Raw genomic sequence first — 18,131 nt, 5'->3', positions numbered from 1 at the left:
CCAATGCATACACTATGCACCTGTAGTCCAGCTGTGAACGCACCAAAACTCTATAAAAATGGAGATGACGCACTCTGCCCGCTCCCCAAGACCTGTGGCTAAGGCACTTTATGATGTTTAGTGCTTTGAGAGATATGGATTTCAGGTTGGTCAGGTGTGGCAACCACGACAATTTGGAATCAAAAGTGAGTCCCAGAAACCTCGTTCAGTCTCTAACAAGTAGCATGGTGCCCCTCGCATGCAACTCAGGTAAATTAAAAATACAATGAGAATGATTAAAAGGAACACTCCCACTTATCTGCAGTAAACTAATAACCCATCTTTGCAGCTTATTCCTCTAACCTCCACATTGTAAGCTGTAACTGACAGCTTACTGTTGCAACACTGATGGAGGAGCAAAAAACAGCAAAATCATCCACAAATAACAAGCACTGTACCGGACTCCTTATCATAGATGTGATATTGTTTATGGCTATGGCAAAGAGAGTAACACTTACAACACTGTCCTGAGGGACACCATTCTTCTGCTCATAATGATCAGATAGTGTGTCACCAACTTGAATCCTAAAAATCAGATGAGACCGGAAAGACCATAACAAGATGGGGAGGTGGCCACGAAAGTCCCACTGATGCAGCTGCATGTGAAAACTGTGTCTTGAAGTAGTGTCATATGCCATACTGATATCAAAGATGATGCCAATACAGTGAGGTTTATACAGGAATAACTGCCGCTAGTGGGGTAAAGTTTTCAACAGTGGACCAAAATCTATGGAATCCATGATGAGAGCAGCTAAGGAGTTGTCTGGTCTCAAATAACCAGACTCGACTACGGATAACCATTTGCTCCAGGGTCTTTCCTACACAGCACATTAAGGAAATACTCCTATAATTACAGTGCGATGTGTGGCCCTTTCCTGGTTTGAGAAGAGGTATCAGAATTGCTACCTCCACAAGCTGGGGAAGTTGTCCATCTGCTATTTGAGATTAGAAAATTCAAGAAGGATTTCCTTTAATAGCACTGGTAAATGTCGAAGCATGCAGAACAGGATTTGTTCATGACTGGGTGCAGTGTCACGAATCTCAGACAGTGCCAGAGGAGTTGTAGGCCTCAGACCTGCTGAATCTGAAGTTCAACCTCCCCCTCTCAACAGTCACACAGTAATTTTTGCAAAATGCTTGGCCAGTGTCTGAGTGATGTCTCTGGGTGTTGTTTGGAGACATGCTTGATCGCTCTTATTTCCTGTATTTTGCATTCCTTGGCAAAAACAGGGCATTCTTGGCTCCAGAGTGGATGGCTCCCAGAGCAGCTGATGCAGCTCACCGGAGACAGGCAGTCAGTCCCAGCATCATGGGCTGCTTTTTCACACTTCCCACAGGTCACTTCATCTTCACAACTCATGGTTGTATGGCCAAAATGCTGGCATTTATAGCACCCCATAGAGTGTGGTATTGAAGGCCTAACTGTAAGTCGAAGGAACCCTGCCAAAATATGTGCGGGCAATGTTGGAGAACTGAATGTGACAATGAAAGTGGCAGTCTTTTCAGTTTATTCATTATTCCTTCATATTTGTTGCTCTACATCGACTACCCCCTGGGATGCCTATTCTTGTTTCAGCTCTGCTATGTCCATATCCATGATATCACGCCACATTACCACATCCTTGCTATAGATGAGGGAGTTGCGCATCTCAACAACAATATCATATTCACCTAGTTTGTGTGATTTCTTTAGAAGTTCCACCTGCTTTGCTCTGTTAGTTTTGGCAAACAAGCAGCTATTACACTGTCATTTTATAAATTTTCAAGTGCCAGCAAGTCCTTCCAAACCCTTATGGATATAGAAGAGGGCAGTTTTTCAAACGTTGTCTCCTTCCTCAATCACCAGAAACATATTGTGATTTATGACCCCATGAGTAACTTTTACTAAAGTCTAACTGATTCTTACTATCATGAGGGCTAACCTCCCATTCATTTGGATGAATGGGTGTGAGTGCTTCCGGGTGATACACCCCTCCCGCTAGGATGGGAAGAAGATTTTGCGGGTTCCATCTAGGTCCCCATGAGCAGCTGGGGAAATAACGCTCCACTCACACAGAGCCCTGCAAGCCTGATAAGCCTTATACAACTGGGGTGTGGCAGGTTCTCTAGAGGTTGCCCACTAATGACTGTTCAACCTAAACAGCCAGGGATCTGATCAAGGCCTTGAGACTGAGTTTTTATATATATCATCCTTGTAATCCAGGCTGTCAAGCCAAGACCCCTGTTCCCTATGCCACATAATGTTCCACCATCACGCAACCTTCCACCATCATGCTCCACAGTGGTCACTGGAGCATGCCCAGAGCTTCCAGTGATGGAGGACTGGTGGTGTTAAGTCCCCAGAAACCCTGGAGTGGCCAAGCCCGTACTCAGCAAATGAATGCTGAGCCCCTGAGGTCTGGGTACATTTATCTGTTTCATCTTTTGCATCAGCTATTCAGTATTGTCTAAGCTTCTGCTGCCTATGAAAGCATAATGTTCCTGTATACATCTCTAGCTACTTGATAAGCAGTTGCAGTTTAAACATTTATGACTGGACTCATTGGTATGTTCTGCTTATCAAGTTCTGAAAAGAAAAGATTATATTACGAGGGTTGTACCAAAAGTAAGGTTCTCAATGAGCTACAGCCTAGAGGGAAATGCTAGGCTAAATCTGACTACAGTGCCGTGCGCAGTGCTTAACCCACTCTCAAGCCCGCCCATCCGCGATTCACTACGTCGCTCAGAGTTGGCTTGGCAGCAGCTGGAGATGGAAGTATTGATCGCCGCTCACACCAAGAGTGAGATTTGAGAAGTAATCCAGTTTCTCCACGCAAGGAAGTTACCGCTATGGAGATTCATCAGCAACTGACTGAAATCTATGGTGAAGAGTGCATGTCTGTTTAGCACATCTGCAAATGGTGCAGGGCTTTTTTTCTGAGGGTCGCATGGATGTTCATGATAAAAAAGGGAGTTGAAGACTGCTGGTTTCGGATGCGACTGTCCAGAAGATAAGCAGTGAATTGCTCGAAGATCGGAGGGTCACTGGGGGTGAACTTGAAGCTTCCCACAGCACAATTGAAAGAACTTTAATGGAAAACATTGGGTTATTGCAAGATTTGTGCTTGCTAGGTCCCCCGGATGCTGACTGATGGACACAAGGAGAACGCCTTGACTTTGCTCACAAGTTTCTTTAACAATGTGAGGGAGGAGGCAACAAGGAGAAGTTATTGGACTCAATCATCATGGAAGATGAAGTGTGGGTGTTTCATTACACCCCCAAAACAAAACAACAATCTCGTCAGTGGTGTCACTCTGATTCACCACCACCAAAGAAGTTCAAAGAAACGCACTCGGCAGGAAAGGTTATGGCGACTGTGGTTTGGGATCAGAAGGGGGTACTTCTCATTGATCTCAACCTGGGATGACAATAAATTCAGACAGATATTGTGAAACACTGACCAAACTCCAGCGAGCAATCCACAATCGCCAGATAGGACGACTGACGGAGGGAGTAGTGCTTCTTCACGACAACACTCAAACCTACGTCACTTGTCAATCACAGGAGCTTTTGCAGAAATTTAAGTGCACTGGTATGCCCTGTCCCCTGTACAGCCCGGACTTAGCCCCCAGTGATTCTCACCTCTTCCCCAAGCTAAAGGAACACTTAGATCGCAAACGCTTCAAGAATGATGATGAAGTCCGAGCAGAAGTCACACGCTTCCTCAATAGGTTGGCAGGAGACTTGTTTGACTTAGGATTACAAAAGCTGGAGCACTGTCTTCAAAAGTGAGTCATAAAAAATGGAAACTGTGTTGAAAAATAGACATAGGTGTAAGCTTTTCAATGATGTATAAATTAATAACAACAAACAATGTTTTTTATTTGTAAAAAAAATGGGAACCTTACTTTTGGTACAAAACTCGTAGATTAGATTCAGTTTTTGTTCTAGGCTGTCCTGACAACTACTAAGCAAAAACATTTTCAAAAACAATTATAATAACCTAGCAAACAAACATTAAGAAGTAATTAACTCTAGCAATATCACACCAAGCATATGCAAACAGACCAAAAAACCAATTTATCCTTTTGGGGCTAACATGTATGTTCTCGTAAGTAATATGCTGCAGCAAAATTCTGTCAGCTGCAGATGACTAACTGTACCAAAATATTATCTGTAGTGCAGATGACGCATAACTACATGAACAGTAAGTGTTATTATGGTACACATTTTGTTAAAATATTGTGAATATAATAGCCATAAAACCAAATTTGACTATTACTCGATAGTAAATAAAACAAACCCATTGTTGATGTTAAAATTTATCGCAACAGGCACGGGTGAAAAGAATAAACTGTGTTTGTTCAAGACATAATCCCATTCCAAAAGAGATTTACTTGAAAGCAAACAGAACAGAAGTGAGCTTTAACCTCAAGATGAATATGTATATTTATGTTTTTCAATTAAGAATGGTTTATATCATTCTGTTATATAGTGCTCTACTAAGTATCAGGAAATTCAAATAGCAATAAAAATGTTATTTCACTATCAAATGTAATTCAGCCATTTATTGGACTATACACAGACTCTCACCTTAACTTTGCAGCCTTCACACGGCTGGAAACACAGACGATGACACACGTGTCCACATGCCATTGTGCGTTTGCAGTCTCTGTCACATTTCACTTCAGATGGATCAGTACTACAACGTATCTTATGGGTGTGTCCACAGCTCAGCTGCACTTGGATTTCTACAGCACACTCTCCACAGTCCTCATAACATCTTTTGTTGCACTTATGATTCCTTTTGCAACCAGAATTACTTTTTTCACACTGTTTATAACATTTGTACTGTAAAGGAAATTAACTAATGAACATGACCAAAAAAAATAAAACTGTCATTTTTTAATATAGTGTTTTCTAGAAACCTAACTACATATTAAAAAATTGTCTTGGAAATCACTATGATAATTTCACTACAGCACAATTACTTGTGAAGTGTCCCGATGGATACAGCATTAGTATTTATCTACAATGCAAGCATTCAGTTCTGAGAAAGCAAAACTGAATCAACGGGACTTCATTAACTAGTAAGTGTGCCGTAACCAGGTCATTTGCTGTAACTGACTGAGTAATACCCAGTACAGAAATTAGAATGGAAATAAAGTTATTTTGAAGTACCAAATCACAACCTAAAACTGAAACGATTGAAATATGGCTAAGAGGGCTGACAGTCATAACAGGCAACTAGTTGTCTCCATCTCTAGGATATTTATATTGTAGCAGCTATTGTTGTGAACTGTCTCATACAATAAAATGTCCCTAATGAAATGATCACTCAACAGAAATTGAGAAAATATGAATGATGGTTAGCACATTTGCTCACTTATCGGACCACAGTTTCCTGACCTTTTAAGTGAGCATACGATTATCATATTTGATTATTCCCCAATAAAATGTCCTAGTACTTTTATGAGTTGAGGTCCTCAGATAATAGTAAAATTTTTGATAGGAGATGGGGAGCCATGTCCTACAGTAACATTCTAAAGCCTTAAATCTGTTAGATATAAGAAAGAGTTGAGGGAGGGCTGGCAGTTTATTGTTCTACTAACTGATGAAGCGCACTGACAGTTGCAAAACTTTTGCGATGAGATGAGGGTACCAAAGCCTTGAATCTGTTAGTATACTATGAATTTGAGAGAGTGATAGCTGTCAGTTGATTAGTCGGCTGACACTGCCAGTTCTTCAGTGACATAACAAGCAGATGAGACTAACAACAGTTACAAGAAGTCAGTTTTCTGGAAATATGTTGAGAAGTGACATATCTGACTCATCATGTGATGAGATCACCTTCACAATGACCGCAATGATGTAAAGTTCTTGGCTAATTTGAATGAAGATTTTCAAGATCTAGTGTACACCAATGAACTAGAACAACTTGTGTTCTCCAATTTGCTGAAGTCCATCTATCTTTCCCAACATTTAACCCTTTGGCTGCTGCAGGTGCACATCTGGCTGGCCATGTCAAGCATACCCTTGAGGTCACCTAATTCATTTACCTGCACTAATAGCCATCTCTGTGGACTGCTGTCTGTGCCTGAGCTCTTCACTTGGCCGACCTCGCCCTGTGCTCGGTATATGGCACCAGGGCGGTCACAACTCACTGGCAGTCTCAGTGTGATCACCAACATTACAAATAAGCACAGTGTATCTGGATGCTTATTCCATAGCTTTGAATCTGGAGATAAAGTGCTTGACAGACGCAATGTACACAAACTGTTTATGCTGCTAACATGTAACTCCTCACCAAAGGCTTTCTTTCAGTTGTAATTAGTTCTTGCGAAACATCATAAGGTCTCTGCATACATCAGAGTTTTATTTGACATATTGATACTTAAGATGCTTAATTATCAGCTTTTTGTATGTAACTTATGATGTAAATACTGGAGCATCCATAACGATCAGTGACGTTCATCTGTACTAGCGCAATACGAGGTGCATTCAAGTTCTAAGGCCTCCGATTTTTTTTCTAATTAACTACTCACCCGAAATCGATGAAACTGTCGTTACTTCTCGATGTAATCGCCCTGCAGACGTATACATTTTTCACAACGCTGACACCATGATTCCATGGCAGCGGCGAAGGCTTCTTTAGGAGTCTGTTTTGACCACTGGAAAATCGCTGAGGCAATAGCAGCACGGCTGGTGAATGTGCGGCCACGGAATGCGTCTTTCATTGTTGGAAAAAGCCAAAAGTCACTAGGAGCCAGGTCAGGTGAGTAGGGAACATGAGGAATCACTTCAAAGTTGTTATCAAGAAGAAACTGTTGCGTAACATTAGCTCGATGTGCGGGTGCGTTGTCTTGGTGAAACAGCACACGCGCAGCCCTCCCCGGACGTTTTTGTTGCAGTGCAGGAAGGAATTTGTTCTTCAAAACATTTTCGTAGGATGCACCTGTTACCGTAGTGCCCTTTGGAACGCAATGGGTAAGGATTACGCCCTCGCTGTCCCAGAACATGGACACCATCATTTTTTCAGCACTGGCGGTTACCCGAAATTTTTTTGGTGGCGGTGAATCTGTGTGCTTCCATTGAGCTGACTGGCGCTTTGTTTCTGGATTGAAAAATGGCATCCACGTCTCATCCATTGTCACAACCGACGAAAAGAAAGTCCCATTCATGCTGTCGTTGCGCATCAACATTGCTTGGCAACATGCCACACGGGCAGCCATGTGGTCGTCCGTCAGCATTCGTAGCACCCACCTGGATGACACTTTTCGCATTTTCGGGTCGTCATGCAGGATTGTGTTCACAGAACCCACAGAAATGCCAACTCTGGAGGCGACCTGTTCAACAGTCATTCGGCGATCCCCCAAAACAATTCTCTCCACTTTCTCGATCATGTCGTCAGACCGGCTTGTGCGAGCCCAAGGTTGTTTCGGTTTGTTGTCACACGATGTTCTGCCTTCATTAAACTGTCGCACCCACGAACTAACTTTCGACACATCCACAACTCCATCACCACATGTCTCCTTCAATTGTCGATGAATTTCAATTAGTTTCCCACCATGCAAATTCAGAAAACGAATGATTGCACGGTGTTCAAGTAAGGAAAACGTCACCATTTTAAGTATTTAAAACAGTTCTCATTCTCGCCGCTGGCGGTAAAATTCCATCTGCCGTACGGTGCTGCCATCTCTGGGACATATTGACAATGAACGCGGCCTCATTTTAAAACAATGCGCATGTTTCTATCTCTTTCCAGTCTGGAGAAAAAAAAATTGGAGGCCTTAGAACTTGAATGCACCTCGTAATTCGCTCGGAAACAACTATTGAGGGAAGTGTTTTGATGCCGAGACATACTTTTGAAGCTAATCACTATATTTTGAGCTCATTAACCCAATAAATTATCCCCAGGGAAACTTCAAACCAAAAAGTCAACGTTTTTAAATTCTTTTTATACGGGACACAATTGAAATTATAAAATAAAAATAAATGAGGACATATACATTTTGCTTCAGAATTCGATAGGGAAATACTAAAGTTTCCACACTACCTAATTAAACATCACCTTTAATTCCTAATGACTTTTTGTGCATCAGAAAACTCAACTGACCATTGTCTAATGAAGTTAACCTTCATTTTATATTTGTCTCACTAAAATTCAAAAATGGCTTACCCAATTTGGATGATTCATTTTTTTTTTTTTTTTTGCGTTCATAATTATTAAGGCAAGATTTGTTTGAAAGAAAAGTTTGAAAAAGTTACCTGGAAAATTCTAGAAATACTGAAAGAGGTTTTTTCTATGGGATTTTCACAATTGAAACAATTGATATGAATAATTCTTTTTTCATTTTGTTCATTATGGTACTGGACTTGAAGTATGCAGTCTGTGTTTGTTGGCACAGACTGGATGTTTCACATGTTCGTACATAAGGTGCTTGTCAGCACAGTAACTCACCTGTACAGGCTCTTTAAGCTCATATAATTATGTGTTTTTATTTAGTTTTATTTTTATTTATATGCACTGTTATATTTCCCATTCTTCTTTCTCATACAAGCTTTGAACCGAAAATGGTGAAGTTATTTTTGTACATTTTTATTTTTTAAATTTTTAAATGATTTTTTCAGATGTAAGGGATGAATTTCATCTTCCAGATGTACCAACTTGGCTAAAGTTATTCTGTGTGAGGTATGCTACAACACACTAGCGTATACTGCATATTTTGCATTCATATTTTGTTTCTTGGCACACATTCTGTTTTGAGCAGACTGCACATCTATGCCATAGTCTGCATTTCTTGGACTGATCACTTGGAATGACATTTGGAAAGTGCCTTCTAGTAAAGCACACATGATTCTCATGATCAGAGCATCTTCTTTTCTTATATATTCTTTGTTCAGTAGCAAATTGTTCCACAAGTTTTGTACCAGACATAAATGGAAATCTGCTAATGGTATCTTTCTGGCTGTAACTGATCTATGAAGAGTGCGAGCATTCGAAACACAATGGTCCACAACATCAAAAAAATCTTTTTGTATAATTTTACGCAAATTCCAACTGAGCTTAAAAGCATGTCAGAGTGGTCTTCTGCGTCCATACTTGCATTGTAGCCGACAACAAGTTGAGGCCTCATTACTTTCACACTAGTCATCCTGTTTTCTTTCCTGTGTAACACATTTCTGTGGTGTTACATGTAGTCAACATCAACATTTCACTCTTGTTCCACCACTTGATGGCAAGCATTGTGTCAGATGATATAAATTCAACTTTTCCTCATTTCAATTTCTTCTGTAGCTTCAGAAAATTGCGCCTCCTGCTACATACAGTACCGCAGGCTGCTATCCTATGGTTTTGCAACCAGAGGAACAAGTCTGGACTTGTATACCAATTGTCAACATACAGAGTATGTCCACGTTCACAGTATAGCTTCATTAATGTTGCCGTTATACTGCCGGATTTCCACAAATTATGGACTTCAATTTCTGTTGTTAGTCCTGTGTATACAGTGAAATCCAAGACATATCCCATTTTACAGTAGCACAACATAAATGGCTTGATTCCGAATCTACTTCATTTCAAAGTAATAAATTGTTTAGAAGATAAGTGATCTTTAAACAACAATAAGTTCTAATCAACACGGGCATTTTGAATGGATTAAACACACTGTGGAATGCAATACGAACTGCATCAATTATTTTCCTAATTTTAAACACACTGTCACCTCCACGATTGGCAGAGTTATCACTAAAATGCAAAATTCTTAAAAGGAACATAAATTTGCCAAAAATTGGAGTGCTCAGAAGTACATCTCTGGACCAATTTCCCAATATTCTCAACTTTTTAACACAGGCCAAGAGAAGCCAAATACCAATGAAGCAATACAGTTCCTTAAAACCAGTATCTTTCCAGATGGACAGTCGAGAATGAACTGAGTCCGAAGTATTTGCCATGGTGAAAGTGTAAAATCACTTTGTTTTAAGTGCTATAAATTTCATCAGATTTTCTAATTGAAGTAGCACGAAAAATCAGGTGCTAGTTGGCAATTATGTACTGAGGAAGAGTTATCAAATGCATGCAGTGCTGGACTGAAATCACACTTTTGCCAGTCAAATTTGTCACTTAAGGTGTGGACTTCTGCGGATCGATTCATCCTCACTTTCAGAATCTGGTGAGCTCTACTAGGTGAATGTGGACAAACATTACTACAATATTCTTCTGAAGAATGATTAAAATCAGTACAGTCTCTGAAGATGCCACACTCACAGTCACTGTCACCCCTTGTGAGTATATACAGTATTTCTTCATCAGTGCAACCACGCCAATGTGCTCCCTAAAAATCCTGATGAATAGACAGAAAGCTAAACAACACACACACACACACACACACACACACACACACACACACACACACACACACACAAAGGCAGAATGCAGATGCAGATGATCACATGGACCAGCTAGCGTGAATGTCAAACAGCAACAGTGAAACTTCCTGGCAGATTAAGCCATGTCTCCGCAATAGCCTTTCTTTCAGGAGTGCTAGTTCTGCAAGATTCCCAGGAGAGCTTCTGCAAAGTTTGGAAGGTAGGAGACGAGGTACTGGCAGAAGTAAAGCTGTGAGGACGGGGCGTGAGTCGTGCTTGGGTAGCTCAGTTGGTAGAGCACTTGCCCGCGAAAGGCAAAGGTCCCAACTTCGAGTCTCGGTCCGGCACACAGTTTTAATCTTCCAGGAAGTTTCATATCAGCGCACACTCCGCTGTAGAGTGAAAATTTCATTCTATCAAAAGTGAAATCCGACAGAAATACTGCTGAAAGCTTAACAACACCACAGAAGCAGAATACAGATGATCACATGAACCAGCTAGCACGAAAGTCAAACAGCAATTGCTGGAAATGCTGCTGACTGGCTATAGATGTCTGCAGAACCATAAGTAGTGGAACTGGCTGATGGTAAAAGCCGTCTCTGAGATTAAGGTACCGGCCACGCCGAGATGATGAATGTCGTCTGCAGCACCCATGGGAAATACCACTGCAGTGGCTAATGATGTGTACAGCCCTTGCAGAATGGTGGGGTGTGGCAGGATTTCCCATCTGAAGCACTCAAAGGGTTAATCTAGAAACACCTGTAACGTCATAAACTGCATTTATGCATTGACAGGATCCTACTTCTCCATAGTCACTGACACTGACACAGAGCAAGCAATGCATTACCCTTTGGGATCTCTTGCCTCCACACAACTAACTGAGGTTTCCTACCAATATAAGCTGTCTTTATTCCCTCGATTCCATTCATAGTTCCTTTCATGTTTAAGCACCTTAAGTTTCTGGTAATACATGACACTAAACAAGGTCAAACTTCTCAAGTGGTTAGTTCTATCTGGAGAGCCACTGTTTCGGACATAGTCAGCTTTGTCTGGTTTGATCCTAAGTATCAAGTGGAAACAACATGTACTTAAAAAGTGGGAGAGGGGGCAAATAGAGGGGAGTAAAGGTGTCAGACACTTCCAACATATTTTTTCGGTAGAGCTGCACTTGGATTTTCAAATTGTATTAAAGATGAGCAACCAGATAGTAATCAATAAAACCCTCCAGTAGACTTTTCCATTCATTATAGTTTTCAGTTACACATGCATTCACATTACCCCTGCATGTTTTCCAATTTTACGTGCTCAAATTCTGACAGATTGTCATCTCTGGCTTTTCTTGCCTCTTCAAACCAGGGAAGAATTTCCTTCATCCATGTATCAAATATTCAACTGCTTACATATCCTAGTCACCTGCATTTTGTTTTCATTACAGTCACAATTATGTTTTTGATTCCACTCTGTTTCCCCATACATTTGTTTGTTCTCCTGTTTCCCCTTGTAATTCCTGACAAATATTGCACCATGCCTCATAGAGCAACCCACAATTTTTAAATGGTTTTCACAATTAAAAGTTTATACTACATGAGCATATCTTAACTGACACATCAAATACATCAAAAGATTAAATTTGAAAAATATATTTAGTTTACCAAAAGCACTTCATATTATTTCAAATACATCAAAAGGTTAAATTTGAAAAACATATTTAATTTACCAAAAGTACTTCATATCCTTTTATTTCTTTTGCTGTCGTAACCGAAAGACATCACAGAGTTTTATTTTCACATAGTTAATTTGCATTATTTTCTTCCCAATAGGTTAAGGTCACACAGTATCTTTATGGTACATGGTCGAGTCACATTCATGTGAACACTGCCTATTGTGGCGATAACAGTTCTGAATGTATCACGGAATGTAACTGTGTCATCCGAAGCAGCACCTCCTTGAATCTCAATTGAGCTTGAACTGACCACCTTGTGCAACTACTAAGACTGACGATACTCTAATCCATCTCCCCTAAATTTATGATGTCCAGGAGTTAACTGGAGCCAGGAATACTTACTTTTCTTCAAACTGGCTGAACACTACATTCACACATGCAAGGAATTAACCCAAACCTACAACATTATGAATAATCACCCATTAGCTCAGATCAAAGAGATTAGCACTGATAAAATATTCCCCTAAACAAATTGGACAATTCATGATGAGTTTATACCTAACAATGCAATGGCACTTAATGCACAGTACACAAAATCCATTGGCAGAGCACAATAACTCGCATCAGATCAAATGCGAAACAAAAAACACGCAAATGTAGCTAAACACTTACAAAATATGTAAACAAAGCAACATTGGCAGTTAAAACCAAATGAAAGGGAATACAACTGTTTTAACTTTCACCTCCTTAGTACTGACAGCAATTGTCTGCAATAATACGGACTATGACATAAGCCAATGAGTTTGCAAAATTGTTATGATTATGGAAAGAAATAAGTTTATGGACGAAATTAGGTTTTAACTACCGTTATGAACATTATTATTGAATGAGAAATCAAACAAAATTCCAATACGACAATTATGTAAAATTAATCACCATGAAAAGTTTCTCTTGCTTATGCATACTGAGCTTTTACAGCATGATTTGAATAATATTGTTTGTACTTTCCCTCAGTCAATGTTCTTTCAAAACACTTTCCACTTGGCTGATGCTGTCAGCGAGTTGTCAGCATCCTCCTCGTTAGTCCATGATCATTGAGCATGTAATCCAATAAGTGGCATTGTCTTACTGAGCTCCTGAATCAGGGGCACCTGTTACAAATCTAACAGGAATGCTTGATGATGGCAGAATTAATTCCAATTTGTGTATCTAAATGCTGTGACAAACATAAGACTTTTTCTTCCCATTAAAGCATAACATAACCTGATGTCATAATGTTTGTTACATACATTAGCCACAGTTTGCAGATGTATGGTTTACAATTGTGCTGCGGTACTTTTCACAGTATATCTATATGTATTACGAAAGTAAATCAAGTCAATTGTACTATAAATCATTAGTCTGTTGTTCAAACAGAACAATAAGTACTGTGCGCAACTGTCTACACAATCACTTCAATTATGCAGCAATCAGCACATCATATATTCACAGTTAAGTTCTTCATATCAATGCAACATCTGTTCAGAATATTCTGGAACTTGGCCCACAAAATTTTACTGCACTTACCTTTTACTTATTGTGCATGGTCTCCTTCAAACTACTCTCTTCCTCAATTGATACACCACTCCCAATGCCGTTTTCACTTCCGGAATCAGTCTTGATATGGCTCTTGCTGGACTGCGCGAAGCGCCGTCTGTGAATTTTCTTTTATCTTGTCTATCATTGCAAATCTCCATTCTTTCAATGGGGTTATCAACTTTAGAAATAAAAAAAGGCTGCAGAGAAAAGGTCTGGAGAGAATGAAGGATGAGGCAGCACAGTGATTTCGTTTTTTGTGCAATAGTCACGCACAACAGGGAGGAATGTGTGGGTGCGTTATTGTTATGTAAAGTCATGAATTGTGTCACCACATTTCAGGCCATTTCCTTCTCACATTTTCTCACAGGCATTACAACCCATCCCTATGGTACCAGTGATTAACAACTTGTCCCTGTCACACGAATTCATGATGTACTAATCCTTCAAAGTCAAACAAAACTATCAGCATGACTTTGACATTTGACCTGACCTGATGAGCTTTTTTTTTGTCTTGGAGAACCTTTCCTGACCCATTGTGGTGCTTGAACTTTGGTCTCAACACATTAACTGTAGATCCACATCGTATTACCAGTTATGATTCTCTTAAGGAACTTATCATTGTCATTTGCATGATCCAAAAGGTCTTCACAGATTGTGAGGTGAAGGTCTTTCTGGTCTTGACTCATGAGCAGTGAAATGAACTTGGCGGCAGCACGATGCGTTTCAAGATGCTGTGTCAGGATTTCATGATATGATCCAATTGAAATGTTACATTCTTCTGCAATTTCTCGGATAGTCAATCTTCAATTGGCACCCATAATTTCATTGATGTTCCTCACATGAGGATCATTGGTAGACATCGAAGGGCGTCCTGAATGAGGGTCACCTTTAACTTCCGTCCGGAGATCTTTTAACTATGTGAACCATTTGTAGCACCAAGTATGGCATAAGCACACATCACCATAGGCTTCCTGCATCATTTATTATGTTTCTGTAAGGGTTTTCTCGAGTTTCGTGCAAAATTTAATGCAGTTGAATTGCTCCTCTAACTCTGCCATCTCGAAATTCATAAACTTTGCGATACAATTTTCTAGTCAATACAGCACTGAACAATAACTAATAACAGACACAATACACATTAAACACAAATGTGTGCAGGGATGCCAACTGAATTTTGCACCTACACAACATTGGCGCAAAATTACAAATGTTCCAGAATTTTTTGAACAGACCTCGTATATGACATAAAAATGTGTAACCACATTTTCTGTTCCATCCTACAGTCCATGGTATGCACTAAACAGTGTGGTGTCACCGCCAGACACCACACTTGCTAGGTGGTAGCTTTAAATCGGCCGCAGTCCATTAGTACATGTCGGACCCGCGTGTCGCCACTGTGTGATCGCAGACCAAGCGCCACCACAAGGCAGGTCTTGAGATACGGACTAGCACTCGCCCCAGTTGTACGGACGACGTAGCTAGCGACTACACTGACAAAGACTCGCTCATTTGCAGAGCAGATAGTTAGAATAGCCTTCAGCTAAGTCAATGGCTACGACCTAGCAAGGCGCCATTAGTAACATTGCATGTATCTAAAGAGTCTCACTTGTATCGCCACAATCTCCAGATGTACCAAAAAGGATGGATTAAAGTTAAGTATTACAGAAGCTACGTACTTTTCTTTATAGCATTCATTACGTATCCTGTTTCAGACCTCACGCCATCCTGCTTTAGCTAAACGCGTGCCTTTCGGCTACCTCTCATTGTGTCTAGGCTGTCTTGTCTAGACACAACAAACAGTTTGTGCTCTCTACAGTCAAAAACAGTATCTTTATGGCATGCACAAGCTTGCCGGTCTGCATATCAAAGTTGTATATTTAATGAGTCAATACACAGTTCCTGCAAATGAGCAACATGACACGTAAAGTAACTAGTTGCTTAATCATAGTACACATTTAGCACTCTCCAAACACTGACATTTTTCACCAGCCACGAAAACAATGTGTAGCAGTATTATGTGGCACAACAATCAACTCCAGTCTCTTCTTCTCACTCCCAACTCTTTGTTGATGCCTTCTATTTCTACTTCTCATATGATTCCGCTTCACATAACATTTTCAAAAATTCTGATCATACTGATTAACAGCTTTATACAAAATCATAATTTCATATTGTGTCCACAGAAAATGAACTCAAATAATACGTTAGCAGATAAGAAAGTATACAACATCAGAACAATTGAAAATGGCAATCAGATTCTTAACAACTACATTATGGAAACAGAAACATAATTACACAAAGAATTATATTTACAAAACTCATACTGAAATAACCTTTTTCATGTATGAGAAAAATAAAGCAGGAAAGAAGTAAAAGAAAATATTGTAAAATACAAAAAAAAATTGTATATCTGCCTGTAATGTTATCTTCACACTATGTTCAATGTCAGCGTGCCGTAACCAGACACAGACAGCACGTGGAAACGCTTGACACTGGAGGGCGTATAAAGCATGTTGGGGTGACGTGGAAAAAATTTCAGTTGCTGTCACGAAGCAGAAATGGCTCTGCGACAATCGTCCTAAGGGTCCAGGCCAGAGGAGGGAGTGTTAAGGTTTGCAGAATGTTTTGGTGGCATTCCCTAAGTGATCTCGTCATTTTGGAAGGCACAATGGATTAACAGAAGTATGCATCTACCCTTGGGGACCACATCCACCCATACATGCAGTTTGTTTTTTCCTCGGCTGGAGCCGGCCGGTGTGGCCGTGCGGTTCTAGGCGCGTCAGTCTGGAACCGCGTGGCCGCTACGGTCGCAGGTTCAAATCCTGCCTCGGGCATGGATGTGTGTGATGTCCTTAGGTTAGTTAGGTTTAAGTAGTTCTAAGTTCTAGGGGACTGATGACCAATGATGTTGAGTCCCATAGTGCTCAGAGCCATTTGAACCATTTGAACCTCGGCTGGATGGCACCTACCAGCATGACAATGCAACGAGTCACACAGCTTGCAGTGTATGTGTGTGGTTCAAAGAGCAGCAGGATGAGCTTACTGTAATCCCTCGGCCACCATACTCCCTGGATTAAAACCCAATCACGAATCTGTGGGACCACGTCAATTAGGCTGTTTGCACCATGGATCCTCCACCAAGAAACCTGGCGGAGCTGGCCATGGTGCTGGAGTTACTATGGCTCCACATACCTATTCGCACCTTGCAGAATCTCTCTGACACTCTTACTAGATGTCCACACTACAGAAGTGGGTGTTCAGTATTGACAGATGTTCACATTCATGTCACTGGACCATGTACTGAAACTGATTTTCAGGTCTACACTAAAACCTGTTCTATTAACTTCCTTAATTTCTTGTGATTTATCTCCACTAGAGGCAAACGGTACACCGTTATCAGCAAAACGAAGGCAATTCAGATATATTCCATCTTCATTTATCCATGTTAAGAAACTGAAAACTTCCTCTAAGAACACACAGAGTGGTTGTTCTGGGATTATGAAATCTCATAGGAGGACTCTTCTCTAAATTTTGAATTTCGCACTATTCTTAAAAACTCTAAATGCAATTTGTGACATTGATATACCTACTCATCAGTACACTAACTTATGTTGAATGAGTGCCTTGTCTGTGAAAAATTGTCAGTACAGATTTGGTTGAAAATGAGTCTAAAGCTTTTTCAAAATCTATAAATCCAACAAAAGTCAAAATTCATATTCACTGCATTGTTCTCTGGCTATGTGTGAGACTTGCAGATTGCCAATAGTGCAATATAGACTTCTAAATCCAGCTTGTCCGTCTCCCTGACTGTAACTTTTTCCTCATTGCTTGGTGATAAATATTATGGAATACTTTGTACATTAGAAATAGTTGACTGATAAATCCATGTTTGTTTGCTTTGCTTCTCTCTTTTCTTGTGACAGAGTAGAAATAAACTATTGATACAGTTAAGTGGACTTGATCTTACAACTTTGGCATTGATGGATGAAGAAATGTCATTGGCAGAGAAAACACACATCAGCTTTAGCAGCTCAAAGGCAATTGTAACTGCACCACATTACTATTGATTAACAATGTTGGTCGCCAGCCACAGAACAGGAGAAAATCAGTTCTCTTCCGGCAGTCACTTCAAACAGATGATCAACAGTTATACCATGCCATCATCTTTCCATTGCGACTGCAGTGGAGTCAAAATACTCTGCTGAATATCTTGTACAGCCCTGGTGTACAGCCACTGACTCTTGTCAGCAGTGCTCAACTTCAGGCAATGTCTCAGACATTGAGAGGGAATGAAGTTTTCCATGATTTTATCGTAATAATTCTGGTTAAAGTTAGTTGGCTGGTTGGAAATTCCTGTACCACACTTGTCTATAAATGAACAAGCATGATGAATTTTGAATTAGTGGAAATTTGGTTGGAAGTTAGGTAAGATCATCATCTCAATAATTAAAGTTATATTTGTTTAGTATCAATGTTACTCCAGATCACATTCTGTTGTTGTTC

At 40.2% G+C, this 18,131-nt stretch overlaps 1 protein-coding gene across 2 annotated transcripts in view; it reads right to left on the bottom strand.

Moving 5' to 3' along the window:
* Positions 1–18,131, bottom strand: part of LOC126457064 (NFX1-type zinc finger-containing protein 1-like) — a 443,455-nt gene that overhangs the window by 135,655 nt on the left and 289,669 nt on the right. For both annotated transcript variants that reach the window (XM_050093063.1, XM_050093062.1), the window contains exon 10: positions 4,613–4,870. In XM_050093063.1, the coding sequence (XP_049949020.1) occupies positions 4,613–4,870 (258 nt within the window). The remainder of the gene's footprint in view (positions 1–4,612; positions 4,871–18,131) is intronic.

The sequence above is a fragment of the Schistocerca serialis genome, chromosome 2 (assembly GCF_023864345.2).
Source record: "Schistocerca serialis cubense isolate TAMUIC-IGC-003099 chromosome 2, iqSchSeri2.2, whole genome shotgun sequence".
In the NCBI taxonomy this organism is placed as follows: Eukaryota; Metazoa; Arthropoda; class Insecta; order Orthoptera; family Acrididae; genus Schistocerca; species Schistocerca serialis.
This window is presented reverse-complemented; position numbering and strand designations above follow the sequence as displayed.